This window comes from Mandrillus leucophaeus, unplaced genomic scaffold (genome assembly GCF_000951045.1).
Source record: "Mandrillus leucophaeus isolate KB7577 unplaced genomic scaffold, Mleu.le_1.0 Scaffold51, whole genome shotgun sequence".
Lineage (NCBI taxonomy): Eukaryota > Metazoa > Chordata > Mammalia > Primates > Cercopithecidae > Mandrillus > Mandrillus leucophaeus.
In genome coordinates, this window is record NW_012105475.1 from 2917889 (window position 1) to 2934737 (window position 16849).

The following is a 16849-nucleotide window of genomic DNA, read 5'->3' on the forward strand; positions in this document are numbered from 1 at the left end:
TACCACACCTGGCTGATTTTTGTATTTTTAGTAGAGATGGGGTTTCACCATGTTGGCTAGGATGGTCTTGAACTCCTGATCTCAGGTAATCCACCCGCCTTGGCCTCCCAAAGTGCTGGGATTATAGATGTGAGCCACCATATCTGGCCAGATTATTTATCAAAGTTAAATAACCCAGTGTATTAAAACTATTTTCATTGCTAATGACAGAAATTTATCCTCTACTAGCTTAGGCAAAAAAACTTGCTGTCAGAATTCCCTTTTTCTTCCCCCACCTCTCAGCTCTGCTTCCACTTGTGTTTTCTCTCTAATGTAAGATGGCCACCAATACCTCAGGCTCACAATCTGTTCACTCATCAACCCCAGTGGAGAGAGAGCTTCCTACAGAAGTATCAGTATTTAGCCTCCCTGTCAAAAGAACAGACGTATCTCTGGGACCAGTTTCTGTAGCTGGAAAAGGGGTATATTTATTGGCTTGGACAACAGTCCACCTCTACTCGCTAAAGCCACACCAGAAATACAGGTTGAATATCCCTTATCTGAAATGCTTGGGACCAGAGCATTTTGGATTTCAGTTTTTTTCATTTTTTGGAATATCTACATCATACTTACTGGTTGAGCATCCCAAATCTGAAAATCCGACATCTGACATCTGAAGTGCTCCACTGAGCATTACCTTTGAGTGTCATGCTAGTGCTCAAAAAGTTTCAGATTTTTGAGCATTTTTGGATTTCAGATTTTTGGATTTGAGACCCAACTTGTATATGATTTGAAACAGGATGAATAGACTCCCAAAAGACATTTGAGATATTCTTACCCAAAGAGTGGTAAGCCAGTTCGAAAGTCTGCTACATTGACTGTTTCTCAGAGATACCAGTTTCATTTCAGCATCTTAGTCCTATATTATGTTCAGCACAATTAAGCCACAGTGTAAGAAGTAAGACTATATGGAAATGAGGGGTTTTTAAAAAACCGTTTTACTAGCATTTAATATATCAAATTAGTATCCTTTTTAAAATAATCACCTTGGTGGGAAGAATTTGTTCCAACTTGGTGCTCTCTCAAAATATTTTTAAAATTTTTGTGTTGTTGTTGCCTAAAGAGTTCACAGCATATTCTTTTAAGTATTGCCAATATTGGCATAATTTGATGTTAGGTTTAATTTTTGGAAAGACTAAACTCCATTTAAAGTCAGACAAAGATAATAAAGTAAGTAGTCATATTGAGGAATGTCATACTTGATTTCTAAAAGTAAGGGCTGTGAAGTGTTAATTTTTCTGAGATATTGTATGAATAGAGTCTGAATTTGCATGTTACAGAAGCATTCTTCTATTTTCCCGGCTACCCTGGATAAATGGATAGCCTCCAAAAATGAAATTAGTTGCTCAAATTGTCCCAATTTGACTGTTAGTATAGGTCCTTCAAGTTGAGTGCCTTTGAAATGCTCCCATCAGTTTTTGAACCCTTACTTCCCGGTACCCGAAGATGTTCCAGAAGAAGCTACTTTCCCTGCCTCAGCTCTGGCATTAGTTATTTTACCTCAGTTCCTTTCATTGAAGAATAGTATTTACAAACAAAGATCTGGTTATTAGGTGTGCTGATTACTCCTGAGGTATCATTGCTTCTAGGCAGCCCGAGCTGGCAGAGCTAGGAAATGGATGGATGTGTGTGCAGACACACACACACACACACACACACACACACATATACACCCCTGCATCTGTATATAAAAATCATGAGTGCACACGGGTTCCTCGAATTCCCACCCACCATCACAGGCTTCTTCCCCCTCCTTATTTATAACTTTTCTCTTTCAATGGGAAACATGGCTCTGATTATCATCAGTATATCTGCTTAGTTAATCCTAACACAAAAGAGTTTCAGAATTGCTAACTCAAATCTCTGTGAATGTACTAACTACTGCACAATATTTGTTTGGGGTAACTTATATAAAATATGTCTTTAGACTTACAATACAAGTCAAAATGCTGTTTCCAAGGTGACTTAGGTCTTAGTCCCATTCTTCCTCACCTGCTTCAGTGTGGTTATGTTATTCATTCATAGGAGATTTTTTGTTTATTTGTTTTGTTTTGTTTTTCTTTTTGAGACAGAGTTTCACTCTTGTTGCCCAGGCTGGAGTGCAATGGTGTGATGTCGGCTCACTGCAACCTCCACCTCCTGGGTTCAAGTGATTCTCCTGCCTCAGCCTCCCGAGTAGCTGGGATTACAGGCTCCCATCACGCCCGGCTGATTTTGTATTTTTAGTAGCGACAGGGTTTCACCGTGTTGGTCAGGTTGGTCTCGAACTCTTGACCTCAGGTGACCTGCCCATCTCGGCCTCCCAAAGTAGTGGGATTACAAGCATGAGCCACTGCGCCCGGCCCGTACATAGGAGTTTTATAACAAGCAATTTGATAAAATATGTTGATAAGATTTGGATGTCCCCTCCAAATCTCATGTTGGAATGTGAACTCCAGTGTTGGAGATGAGCCTGGTGGGAGGTGTTTGGATCGTGGGGGCAGATCCCTCATGGATGACTTAGCACCATCCTCTTGGGGATGGATGAGTTTTTGCTGAGTTGACAAGATCCAATTGTTTAAAAGTGTGTGGCACCCCCAGTCTCTTGCACCTGCTCTCACTATGTGACTGTGTCTGCGCCCACTTCGCCTTTCACCATGAGTAAAAGTTTTCTGAGTCCTCCCCAGAAACGAAGCAGATGCCAACGCCATGCTTGTACAGCCTGCAGAACCATGAGCCAGTTAAACCTCTTTTCTTTATAAATTGCCCAGCCTTGGGTATTTTCTTTATAGCAACACAAAAATGGCCTAACGCATATGTCTACCTGAATTTTTTTTTAAACATGGTATTACTTATCCCATCATTTCACCTGGTTCCTGAGAAAATGGAACCACCATCATCAGTGACCAGTCACAGCACCGATTGTCACCTGTTACTTACGTAGTAAGCTGTGGGCTGAAGAGCTGTCAGTGAGGTTGTACTTGATGCAGTTGCTCATAGCTCACATACTGAGGTTCCTGAAACTTACGTGTATCTGAACCGTGTGAGGTGAGGCCTGCCTGTGCCATAATTTGGAAAGTGTGCAAATGTTTGACAATAATATTTCCATTTTAAATTTGAAAAATAATTTAAAAATTTTTTATATGTTGTAAAAATAAGATGGTGAAACATTTTCTTTCAATCCCTAGTTATCCATCTCTCCCTCTACCAGCTCCATTTGGCTTCTTAGGGGTTGGGTAGGGGCAAGTAGCAGTGTTTCTCAGAGGCTGTAGTTCTAGGAACCTCAAAACTACACTAAGTTTGGCTTGAGAACTCAGAGTTCCGGTTTAGTTTAACTTGAAGGAAAGACTCCTTGAACATTAAGTCCTATTTTGTTTCTCCCATAGATTGATATAGAAATCAATGGCAATGCAGTGGATCTTCACATGAAGTTGGGTGACAATGGAGAAGCTTTCTTTGTTGAGGAGACTGAAGAAGAATATGTGAGTTCGCGTGGGTCACACCCTCCTTACACAGTGTGCTCAGGCCTCTGGCACGTGGCCCAAACTGACTGCTCAGCAGTTTTTTATGGTTGGTTGTACACAGGACTGTTGTTGGCTAGACAAGCTTTAGTTTCATGTTGAAGAACTAAGCTGTCAAAAACGAGCTGAAGGGATGAGGAATTTTTCTCCATACAAAGTTTCAGGGTGCAGGGAGCATGCTGAATGCATGTACTTGCACTTTTTGTAAGGGAAGGCACATCACTTGCACTTTTTGTAAGGGAAGGCACATCACTTGCACTTTTTGTAAGGGAAGGCACATCACTTTCTAACTTGAGTGAGCTTTCTTACTTCGTGTTGCTTCTGGTTTGCATCTTACTTGAATACATTCATTTCTGCCTGAGTAAGGCATTTCTCTTCTGGCTATATGTTTATCCACACGTGTCCTTTCCACTGGGAATCATGTTTATCATTTTAGTTGGGATATTACATCCCTCACCTTTAGTAGTCAGGTGAATTCATTTATTATGATCTCAAGAGAGTTAAATTAATTGGCCTATATCCTTTTGTAAGTGATTACATGTTTGACTTCTAGCAAATGAGCATGATTTGTTATGATCCCCCCTCCCCAGCACACACATTCTGTATCTACTGATTTGAACGCTGGTTAACTGTTCTTGATGGATTCAGTGTGGATCTATTTATTTATTTGTAGATTTTACATTCTCACTAAAAACTCGGATCACATAATGTGAATCTTCTTAAAAATTCTTTCAAAGGCATCAGTACATCATTCTTCGTAAAGAATAAAATCTCAAATAGCAAAACAGATGAGCATCAACTTATTAAGGATACACGACTACTTTTTTGGCTTTGAAGATGAACTTACAGTTTGATATAATAAATTTACAAAGAAAATTATTACCAAAAAATACAATAGTCAAATGAGATTATCATTTTTTGATTGAGAAACCAACTACTTAGTTACCAGTGTGTAAAGCAGCGTTGAAACACTATGATTTATGAAGGGGAAGCTTGATCAGACTGGTGCTTTTTCTAGTTTCTTAACTACTTGTCTTTATAACACCTTGTTCGCATTTACTTGGCCTAAGCAACATTTTTCCTTATCAGAGACCAGAGGCAAAGAGCAGAATGAAACATAATGAAAGATATCTGTCACAAAAATAAAACACTTTTTGTATGTTTCTTAAAATTATGGATAATTCATAGCACTGAACTTCTAGATCAGCAGGCACAGTAAGCGAGAGGACTGGGTTATTGATAGTTACCTCGTTTTCATGGCTTATTCTGACAGTTCCACTAAAAACTATGCTTAGCAAGGACAACTTGGAGAATGTCAACTTTTCAGCCTTTTTCTCCCTATTCCACGTGTGACTACATTGACCAGAGTTTCTCTTGTGTTGTATGCTTCTCTTTAAAACAAAAAATTGTTAATTTATCCAACAAATGTTGGAATTACTAAGCTATGCCACATGCTATGAATACAACACGCTGTTGTTCCTCTAGGGGTTTGTCATTTAGAGTAGGAAAATGACCAAAAACCCAGTTGCCATTTATTTTCTTTTTTTTCTCTCAAAATTTTTCTCATTTAATTATATGTCATCAACATTCCTTTCAAGTCTAGTTCTAAACCTAACTGTGCTTTTAATAACTGCACAGTATTCCATAGTATGGACATACCACAGTTTGTTTAACTGTTTTCTTACTGGTAGGCGTTCAGGTTACCTTCATCCCACAAACATTGCTATAATAGAACTAAGAAATACCACCAGAAACCAAAACAGCTTTCAGTAAGTAAAATAAAGATCATTGAATTAAAAAATCCTCAAAGTCAGAGACCACAACCTCTCATCTGGGTTTCTTTTGGGCATTCAGAATATGTTATTACAGTTTCTCTATAAGTGTGTGTTGCTGGTGAACACACATTTTTCCTAGGTAAATCAAACTTTAGCTTCAGGGTAATATGTTTATCAAAGCTGAGTTCAAAAGCTTAATAAAAAGCAATTACAGAAACCCATACATTTTCAGAGCTATTGTTTAAAAGCTTGAGTATTTTAAATTATATGAGGTTAATTTTTTGCTGTTTGTTTTTGAGATGGAGTCTTGCTCTGTTGCCCAGGCTGGAGTACAGTGGCATGATCTCTGCTCACTGCAACCTCCCCCTCCCAGGTCTAAGCAATTCTTCTGCCTCAGCCTCCTGAGGAGCTGGGATTACAGGCATGCGTCACCATGCCTAGCTAATTTTGTATTTTCAGTAGAGACAGGGTTTCACCATGTTGGCCAGGTTGGTCTCAAAAACTCCTGACCTCAGGTAATCTGCCCGCCTTGGCCTCCCAAAGTGCTGGGATTGCAGGCGTGAGCCACCATGCCCGACCTGAGGTTAATTTTTATCTCTATTATGTGCCTTCCATTTTCTCTGATGATACAAAGGAATGAAACAAATGGCTAAGACATAAATTTACTGAACACCAGACTTGATGATTTATTTAGTATTAGGAGTTTGACTGCTTCTAAATATTGGGCGTTATTTTCTTCTTTTGAATTCTTACAGGAAGGAATATTTCTGTTTTTTAAAACATAAATGCTTTATGGTTTAAAAATTTACTAACGTCATTTGTTATAGGATATTGTCTCTAATTGCCTTTCTCCACTTAATTTGGCAAAACGTAAGCATTGGCCACTGTGTATCACTGCATCCTCGTGTCGCTTACCTGTCCTGCTGCCCTTTGTCTGATGCAGTGTCCTTAATCTCTGCCTTCTACTTGTCCTGTTCTGAATGTTCTGTGTGAGTTCTTGAGAGAGTCCTTTGTAACACCTCCTGAGATTGTTGTTGCTGCTTTGATCTTTGCTTTGTGAATAATTTAATGGGCTTAGCTTTCATCATGGCTTTGGGTGTTCCATGCTGACTTGGCGTGTCAGTTCCTTCAGACAGACTCGGTTACCTGTTCCCAGGTGGGCTAGCACTTAGCGCCTCACAAGGGAAAGACCTCCTCAGAGTACAGTAGGCAATTCCTTAGTTCAGTGGGACTTTCTTGCCTTTAGGGAATATGTATTTTCTTTTTTACCTCCGTGAAAATTTATGTATTCAATATATTACTGCTTTAATTCACTGTCGAGTTTGTCATGGATAACTTTTCTTTCTCCATTCTCCTTAAGGAAAAGCTTCCTGCTTACCTTGCCACCTCACCAATTCCTACTGAAGATCAGTTCTTTAAAGATATTGACACCCCTTTGGTGAAATCAGGTGGAGATGAAACACCGTCTCAGAGTTCAGACATCTCACACGTCTTGGAAACAGAGACAGTTTTTACTCCAAGTTCTGTGAAAAAGAAAAAACGAAGGAGAAAGAAATACAAACAGGACAGTAAGAAGGAAGAGCAGGCCACCTCTCCTGCCGCAGAAGACACATGTGATGTAGGCGTGAGCTCCGATGATGACAAGGGGGCCCAGGCAGCACGGTAGGGCTCTCAGCCTGGGAAGGGTCTTATGCTGGTACCTAGAGTTCATGCAAAGCCAGAAGCTGCCAGTTTTTTATGGATATACAGTGTGAGGTTTGGGCTTGTTTTCCCCCTTTACAGTTTATTGTGGAATCCAGCAGCAAAGGCAGTTTCTTTGTTCCTTTCCACTATTCTACAGATACGCTACTGAAATGTCATTTGTAGCAGACTAGTTGTGTGTTTCTTTCAATAAAAAAGTTTCCAGGAGCCAAATAAGTTCTAAGTCAAAAGATCTGAATTAGTGATTTGCCCCTGGGTGAGCAGATACAGTTGGACATAATGTCATCTCTGGAATTTCCCTACCCAGTGGCCTTAGGCTTGGTATCTTTTTCCTGAGGAGTTGAGTTTTGTTTTATTGGAATTGAAAAGGAAGGAGTTTTGTTTTTTTTTATGTGAGCAATCTTGATCGCTGCTTGTTTACCTGCTCTGTAGAAGAGCTCATTATATGCCGTTTTTCATGTCAGCACTGCTTGGGGTTGAAAGGTAACAGTTGGGAGTAGAACACATTTTCTCATTCAAGATTCCATTTTCTTTCACCTGTTCCACTCAGTGGCCACCTTGGCACTAGGACCATGGTGGGGATTCTCTTTATTGGTGACTACTGGACAAGAAGCTGCTGCCCACAAGTGGCCCTGCATTTCCAGACTCTTTATTTGTGGAGGGAGCTGCTGGTCCAGTTGTGTGTTTTCACCCCATCTGCTGAAAAGAGGTCACCCTACTTCCTGGAAAACAGTGCCGTTCAAGTGTTTTTCATCCTAGAATAGAGGGAAATAATTTCTTTCTCTAGTTATGGAAACCAAATATATATCAAGGGTAAACTCTACCTCAATCTAGTATGTGTTTTCTTTGCCAGTCTTTTGTTTTAAATGGGTCAAATCAGGAAAAAAAAATATGCTTTGTTTTGTTTTGTTTTTTTAATTGAGACAGGTTCTCCCTCTGTTGCCCGGGCTGGAGTGCAGTGGTGCTATCATAGCTCACTGTAACCTTGAACTCCCGAACTCAAGCAGTCCTCCCACTTCAGCCTCCCAAGTAGCTAGGACTGTAGGTGCTTACCCCTATACTGGGCTAGTTTTAAAAAATTTTCTGTAGAGATGGGGTCTTGCTGTGTTGCCCAGGCTGGTCTCAAATTCCTGGCCTCAAGCAACCCTCTCGGCTCAGCCTCCCAAAGTGCTGATATTACAGGCATGAACCACTGAGCCCAGCAAAAAATGTTAATTAATATAGTATTAGTATATTTTAATTATACTGCATTAATGAATAACATAGTATAATCCCTTTTTTATAAAACTTCATTTTCTAAAATTTTGAAATCTAGATTTTGAATCTTAAAACATCTACATTTGATAGTAATTTTTTACAATTCGATATTATAAGTAACAGCCATTTTTAATACATGAAACTGTTTTCTACTCCTCTTGTTTTATTGCTCACTAGCTGTCATGTCTGTGGTGTTCTCTCTTACTCCCCCTGCACTGAATATATAGAACACTTTGATTTCAGTTCTGATAGAATGCAGAATTCCTCCAATAGAACTAAACAACAAAAGATGGAAAGCAATAGTGGAAAAGTATGTTAAGCTCTACAAACCAGAGTACACTATATTTACAAAATTTTAAAATCCTGAATGAATCAATAAATTTCGGTAATTTTTTTGTCAGTGTCAAAATACTAGCCGAGAAGAGTTTCTTCATAAATGTTCTGAACTCTACTTTCATATATCATCGATTCCCGAAGAAATTCAAGCTGATAAAAAGTACCAGAATTTCTTAAAAAGAGACTCTTCCTGTCCTTTTCCTTCCTTCTTTCAGTCTTTTAAAGGCTATTTGTCCTTCTCTTCTGTAGGAGAATAAAGTATGAGAATTTTTACTTTTCTACTGTTTGACTTCAGGAATATTAAAAACATTATAAAAAGGCCGGGCACAGTGTCTCGTGCCTGTAATCCCAGCACTTTGGGAGGCCAAGGTGGGAGGATCACCTGAGGTCAGGAGTTGGAGACCAGCCTGGCCAACATGGTGAAACCCCATCTCTACTAAAAATACAAAAATTAGCTGGGTGTGGTGGCAGGCTAATTACTCGGGAGGCTGAGGCAGGAGAATCACTTGAACCTGGGAGGCAGAGGTTACAGTGACCCGAGATCACACCACTGCCCTCCAGCCTGGGTGACAGAGGAAGACTCCATCTTTAAAAAAAATAATGTGTGTGTGTGTGTGTGTGTGTGTGTGTGTGTGTGTGTATAAAAATTCCTTTAAAAGTTTTGTCTTATGTATAGTAAAATGTATAGATGGGCAAGAAACATGTATTCTTTTGAGAAAAACTTGAAATGCTTACACATCTTAAATTTTATTAGGATCAGCCTTGTAATGCTCCCAGAAGTGCTTCGTTCCTGAAAATATTTTTACCAACTAAAATTCTTCTAAGACGTACCAAAAAGAGCACTGAAGTAATGCTTTTGCCTTGAAATTTTGTTGACGTGTGTCCTTTGTTAGACATAATAGAGCAAAGTTGAGAATTCCTGAACAACCTATAGCTTGGGAATTAAAAAAATATTTCTAAAGCATATGCCAAGTTCCCTACTAAATTGTACAAGAATCATTATTCCAAAGGAATTTGTAAATGAATATTGTAAGCCAATGCATTGCAGAAATATTAGTACATACCTTGTTTTTCCGGATGGTGTGGAAGGCTGTATCCACTGTGTACTGATTTGGTTGACAGGTGTGAATGGCTGCCAGCCTATCTCTAAGCCAGCACCTTGCTGACTTGGTAAGCAGGCATGTCACAACACGTGTAAGCTAGGGGCTTGCAGTCATTTTCAGGAGGTTGGTGGTTTGCTTTTTCTTTAGGTTACCATGGAATAGTAGATGCTGCCACCTGGAGAAACTCTTCCCTGAAATTTCCTTAAAATAGAATCTGCTTAAATAATACAGCCAACAGAAATTAGGACTTTAAAAAAAGAAAACAAAATGTAAACATCTGTGAAAATTCAGGTTGTATTCTGAAATGAGCACTGAGCTAAAAGGTAGACAGACTGGGCCCATTATAGATTGTAGAACAGTGGCCTCTTCATCACTCAGGGCCTTGGTTTCTTAATCTATAAAGTGAGAGGATCGAAGAGGCCTTCACAAGGCCCCTGTCAGCTCAGCACCTACACTCTAACATTATTTGAGGGAAGCTATTTATGGTCATTAACAGCATATGAAACAACGTGTTCAGAATCTAAGAGAAAAAGAATAGGAAGTCAATTGCTTTTGCAGTTGTAAAGACTAGGAATTCTGTGGCGTTGCGGAATTTGCAGCTTTCCTATAGCATATTCTCCTCAGCCCCTACCATTTAGAAAAGAAATTATTTTTCCAGAGAAGATAAATGCACAAAATAGGCTTCTCTTTTGTTTTGACAAAAGAGAATGGCATTTCGTTTAAACTCTTTAGTTTTCAAGAATTTTGTTGATAGTAGAATTAAGGTTAATTGAGGCTCCTCGAAGGAGGCAGATGGAAGAGGGAATCATTTTTAAAGCAGATTGCTATAGCACAGCTGGAAGAAACTCATTTCTGGAAATTGGAGAGCTTTAAACTATACAGGGCTTTGTTTAAACTGTACCTAGTGAGTCTCCCTCCCCTCCTAAAGATGGGCGTTAGGCTTAAATCTAACAGAAGCCTTGTTTGTCCTTCTAGAGGATGGACGGATGTGTGTGTGTGAGAGAGATTTAAAACATTGCACCTAGGCATGTGTAGCCTTTTGGAGGGAAGAGACTCTGCATATTGGATGGTGTTCTAGCATAATCTTGAGTGCAAATATATGAAACATGCCACTCATGGAAATAATTTCAAATACCAAGCAATAGCAAAAATGGAGGCTCAACATCAGACCAGTAGAAAGGAGTCTCAACTTGTAATCCACTAAAGCAGACCTACTAAAAGGTGGCATCTGGGAGCTAAATCCAGGGAGCCTGAGACTTTTCACAGATCGCACCTACTGCTCTGATGATCTGCATACTTCATCTACCGACCAATAACTGGCTTCTAGAGAACCCTCCATGTTCTTCTGGGGTGAGTGTAGATACTCAGAGTGACATGGATCTTACAGATGCTCCCTGCCTTTTTTTCTCTCCTTCGTTTCTGACACAGAACACAGAGAGAAGTATTGCAGGGCTCCATTTGTTTTATGGGAAATGCTCTGTATCCAAGTGCCAACTGAGATCATTAGCCACGCTGAAATTCATTGACTAGTAGTACTGTGCTAAGGTTGCCGCTAGATGTTGTTAACAGAGTTAGTGATCTTTGGTTATGGTGGTTAGCAACCCCATTTATCTATTACGTACTACCAGTGAAATAGTTTAAAATTCATGTTGCACCTAAAATTGATCCCACATAAATAATTCAGGCTATTTTAGCATTCAATTGATTTTTTTTCTCACTTAAAAAAAAACTGAGATATAATTTACACGCAGCAGTATTCACAGACTGTAAGTGTGCGGTTCAGTGCATTTTGGCAGTCATATACATCCATGTAATCTCCGTTAGCTTTTGAATTGGAAAAATGTTAGGCTTAGATAATGATGCGGAATTTGAAAGATGTGATGTTGTAGCACATCTGTGAGGGCTGGAGTGCCACGTTCACACTGGCTGTGAACCTCAGCCTCCGAGCCCCCAGCCCTGACGGAAAGTCACCGTTTATCTCTTTTGCTCAGTTCTGATGTACTAGCACTCCTGTGTTTTACAAACAGAATCAGTCTTGTGCTGTTGTCTTCACGTTCTACTATGTGCGCTCCACTGTAGCCTCATGCTACATGCTTAGTTGTTACTCTGTCATGGTTTGCTTTGCAGGTCCCTGTTCTAAGGCATACCTGCCGTTTTGAAACTTCATAACAGGTTTCTAGAATTCCTATTTTAATAAAAGAATCTTAGGACTGAAAGGGATCTCAAACATAAAACTTTTCTGTCACTGTAGTGGGCCTAGACTAATGGTGCTGTATTTTTGTCAGGATATGACCAAAAAAGGCCATCTCTTGTCTTCCTGGGGCTGTGTATTCAGGTGGTACCTGATTGCTGTTTCAATATTTTACTAAATCCTGTTTGCTTTGCTGAATTCTTCTTGGCTTACCTTTTATACTGCAGTGAAACATGATCCAGTAAGTAAAATATTTGTAATATAAAAATTTCAGTTAGAAATTTGTGTGACTTTTGCGTGGTTCTTTTCAGACCACTTTCACATATGGATAGTGATGGCTGAAGCTGATGTGTCCTTTCGGAGTGGGCAAATAAGGACCATTCACAAACCTGATTTTCCCTTTCTCAAGGGAAAATTTGCCTTTTGATATTCCTTTATTGAAAAATAGAGTACTTTTTCCTAGATGTCTTTCTCAGGCATATGTTTTCTCCCCTTGAATGAGTGGTATGCCGGAGTAAGGCCCTAGAGAAGAGAAGATCAGAGTTAGGAAAACCTTAAATTAAAAGATTAAGCTATATGGAAAAACTATTAACATGTCACAGTTAGTGGTAAATAAGAGTATGTTAAATTAAGATATAAAGGAAGAGCTTGTAATCCCAGCACTTTGGGAGGCCGAGACGGGCGGATCATGAGGTCAGGAGATCGAGACCATCCTGGCTAACATAGTGAAACCCTGTCTCTACTAAAACATAGAAAAAATTAGCCGGGTGCGGTGGCGGGTGCCTGTAGTTCCAGCTACTGGGGAGGCTGAGGCAGGAGAATGGCATGAACCCGGGAGGCGGAGCTTGCAGTGAGCCAAGATCGTGCCACTGCACTCCAGCCTGGGCGACAGAGCGAGACTCCGTCTCAAAAAAAAAAAAAAAAAAGATATAAAGGAAGAAAAGTAATGTTAAAAAAATAACCTGGTTTTCTATCCCTGTTTTTAGTCCAGCAAACTAAGTGTGGATATTCTCATTTACATTTATTATCTGTCCTATTAGAACATTGAATTGTCTATAAGAAGCCTTTAAACTCATATAATATGGCACTTTATGCTTTGCAAAGTTTTGTTTGTTTGTTTTTGAGATGGAGTCTCTCTGTTATCCAGGCTGGAGTGCAGTGGCGTGATCTCTGCTCACTGCAACCTCCGCCTCCTGGGTTCAAGCAGTTCTCTGCCTCAGCCTCCCAAGTAGCTGGGATTACAGGTGCCTGCTACCATACCTGGGTGATTTTTGTATTTTTAGTAGAGACAGGGTTTCACCATCTTGGCCAGGCTGGTCTTGAACCCCTGACCTCGTGGTCCACCTGCCTCGGCCTCCCAAAGTGCTGGGATGAACCATTGTGCCCAGCCAGATTCTTTGTGCCTTTCTTTTTACTTTTCAGAGATTTCAACATGCTACACCATGTAACTCTCACATTGACTCTGAAGTAGACAGGACAAATGATAAATTTCCAACTAAAGATGAAAACGGGGGTCCACAGTGCTTCTGAGGGATGTTTTCAAGGTTATATGGCAAGGTAGTTATAGTAACTCTGCAAATTTAAGAAACCAACAGGTAAATTGATTAAAACCTTATTAGCATTAGTGCAACCCCCTACCCAAGGTCCTTTTATGCATCTTGAAAGCATTTGTCATTTTTGTATCGTCTTCCTCACATCTTCACATCTTGTAGATTCCAAGTAAAGGAAACCTCAGATAATCCTTGGGCCAAACAAAGAAGAAAATTAGTCCTGAGGTTTTAAGAGTTAAGGGTATTTTTAAAATTTTGAGCCATAGATCTTGTTTGTCTTTAGCTAATATTCATACATTTTCAAATGCATTCAGTAGAAAGGGGAGAGCAGTGGAAAGAATAAGGGCTTGTTTTGAATCCAACTACTTCCTGGCTTTTTGACTTTGAGCAAGTTACTAAATTTCTCTGGATCCTTGATTACTTAGTATCTACAATGAAATATTACCTCATTTTGTAAGGATTGAATGAAATAGTCATAAAGCCTTAGTTTTCTTTTAGCCTTTGAATCACTTAAGGGATGGAAAAAAGAAATCACATTTCTCTTTTGTCCTCCCCCTATTCATTCCACATGTGAATAGTGATTGTGGTGTTTTATAGTGGGTGGCAGTGGTGTATCCCCCCTTCTCCTTCATATATTTTAAAGAGAGTTAGTCATCATTTACCCCTCTTCATTTTTATTGTTTGTAGTATCAGTAGGTTTGGGGGATCTTTTAAAGCTGACAAGAATGTCATCGTTCCTGCCTTTCTTTGGTTTCTCCTTTCATAGAGGATCTTCAAATGCTTCCTTGAAAGAAGAAGAATGTAAAGAGCCTTTGCTTTTCCATTCTGGGGATCATTACCCCTTATCCGACGGAGATTGGTCCCCTTTAGAGACGTAAGTATCTTTGAAATTTCTTGGTTTCTTGAAAGAGGAAGGAAGATGTATTAATTAGCTTTTCTGTTAATCTATAGTAATGATATTTCCCGTTTCTCTCACACAGCCGAGGAACTGAATGTTTACTTTTAACATAAATATGAATCTTTTCTCTCAATGATTATTTTATTTCTAAATTTGATCTGACTTACTCTAACAGTGTTGGCCAGTTGTGGATCTGTATAATCAGCATGGAATTTAGCCATCTACAGTTTTTTTTTTTTTTCTTTTTCTTTTTCTCTTTAGTAGAGACAAGGTCTCGCTCTGTTGCCCAGGCTGGAGTGCAGTGGCACACTCATAGTTCACTGCAGCCTTAAACCCCTGGGCTCCCGTGATCCTCCCGCCTCAGCCTCCTGAGTAACTGGGACTACAGGCATGCACCACTGTGCTCAGCTAAGTTTTAAATTTTTTGTAGAGACAGAGTCTCGCTATTTTGCCCAGGCTATTCTTGAACTCCTGGCCTCAGGTGATCCTCTCATCTTGGCCTCCCAAAAGCACTGGGATTACAGACATGAGACATTGTGCCCACTCATCTACAATTGTTAAAAATTCTCATCTTTTAGTGTCAACTGTTGGCTGTAACTGAATAATATAGTGGAAAAAAAAGTATAGCCATAACTGTTTATTCTGCAATCAAATCCGCGGGTGTTATGTTAATTTGCCTGCTCTTCCTTAGCCTACAAAATTATCTTCCTTCTCATTGACTTCTTGTGAAAAGCAAATGAGATTATGAATATGCAGTGTTTACAAAGGACCTGGTAAGTCCTCTTAAGTACTAGTTGATGTCATTTTTAGTATTATTAAAGAACTCAAGTGGAAGACATACTTGATCTTCCCTTCCGTGGAGTTTTTATATATGCAGGATAAAGTCGATATATTCACATTTGTTTCTTTTCATCTGTCAGGCTCAGCAACACTGAAGGTTTCCCGACTTTCAAGGCATCATGTGTGTTTGTTCTCTTTGCAGCACCTATCCCCAGACGGTGTGTCCTAAGAGTGATTCCGAGCTGGAGGTGAAACCTGCCGAGAGCCTGCTCCGATCAGAATCTCACATGGAGTGGACGTGGGGCGGATTCCCAGAGTCCACCAAGGTACGAGGGTTTACTTGCCTGTGGAAAGTGTCTGATTAAACAAGTGAAGACTCCCTCCACCCAGTAAAGGAGGCAGTTTCTGACTGAGCCCTCGTGAATGTAAATGATCGTGCTCTCATGTCATAAAAGTAAATTCAAAGTTAACATTTTTTGTAACGTTTGGACTATATATTTGCAACCGAAGGAATTCAGCGGTATTTTGTGTATATTTCTATTTACTGAATAATAATGATCGTCAATTATTATAAGGAAATTTTAAAAGACACCTTAAACTAAAATTTTCACACTGCATTTTTATTTTTTATTTTTTTGGAGACAGGGTTCTTGCTCTGTCACCCAGGCTGGAGAGCAGTGGGTGCCGCCAAAGCTCACTGCAGCCTCAACCTCCTGGACTCAGGTGATTCTCCCACACCAGACTTTCAAGTAGTTGAGACTGCAGATGTGTGCTCCCACACCCAGTTAATTTTTTAGTTTTTATTTTTTGTAGAGACAAGGTCTCACTATAACAGCTTGGTCCGATCTCAAACTCCTGGGCTCAAGAGATCCTTCTGCCTTGGCCTCCCTAGAGTGCTGGGATTACAGGTGTGAGCCACCATCCCCAGCCAACACTGAAATTTTAAACAAGAAGTTGTTAAACCTTTTTTTGCCAGCTCATGATGAAAGAAGAAAGAACTGGGAAGATAAATTTCTTGAGAGAGACAATGTTTAGATCTTCTGTTGAATTTAGGTTTTTTAAACATACATTTTGCTTATATTTGTGATCGAATTTAGACTTGCCACTTTTACACTGTTTTAACAGAGCCTTAATGTGGTCCAAGGAGGGCTAAATTTTCATTTAGTTTTCTCCGCCAAAATGAGTATTTTTTACTTCTTAGTAACTGAAAATTGTCAGTTTCCTCAGTCTTCTCCAGTATAACTTTTCAGTAGAACATTTAATGTATATGTTTTTTTTTGAGATAGAGTCTTGCTCTGTCACCTAGGCTGGAATGTAGTGGGGCCATCTCGGCTCACTGCAACCTCCATCTCCCGGGTTCAAGCAATTATCTTGCCTCAGCCTCCTGAGTAGCTGAGATTACAGGCCCCTGCCACCATGCCTGGATGATTTTTGTATTTTTAGTAGAGACAGGATTTCATCCTGTTGACCAGGCTAATCTCAAACTCCTGACCTCAAGTGATCTGCCTGCCTTGGCCTCCCAAAGTGCTGGGATTATAGGCGTGAGCCACCATGCCCGGCCAGAACATTTATAAGTATCACGATATTGAGCAAAATGCAATTATTAGTTTTTCTCACTTTATTATGGAATTTTTACATGTTACAAAGTAAGATATTTAATGAATGTGTTAAGTTAAAAATAGAATGAACACATTGCCAGATTCTAACAAATACCCTGAA

The 16849-nt window shown here is 39.7% G+C and overlaps 1 protein-coding gene across 2 annotated transcripts in view; it reads left to right on the forward strand.

Moving 5' to 3' along the window:
- The window catches only part of LPIN2 (lipin 2), a 124247-nt gene that overhangs the window by 86093 nt on the left and 21305 nt on the right, over positions 1-16849 (forward strand). For both annotated transcript variants that reach the window (XM_011996332.1, XM_011996331.1), the window contains exons 3-6: positions 3405-3500; positions 6675-6976; positions 14219-14326; positions 15333-15456. In XM_011996332.1, coding sequence (XP_011851722.1) covers positions 3405-3500; positions 6675-6976; positions 14219-14326; positions 15333-15456 — 630 coding nt within the window. The remainder of the gene's footprint in view (positions 1-3404; positions 3501-6674; positions 6977-14218; positions 14327-15332; positions 15457-16849) is intronic.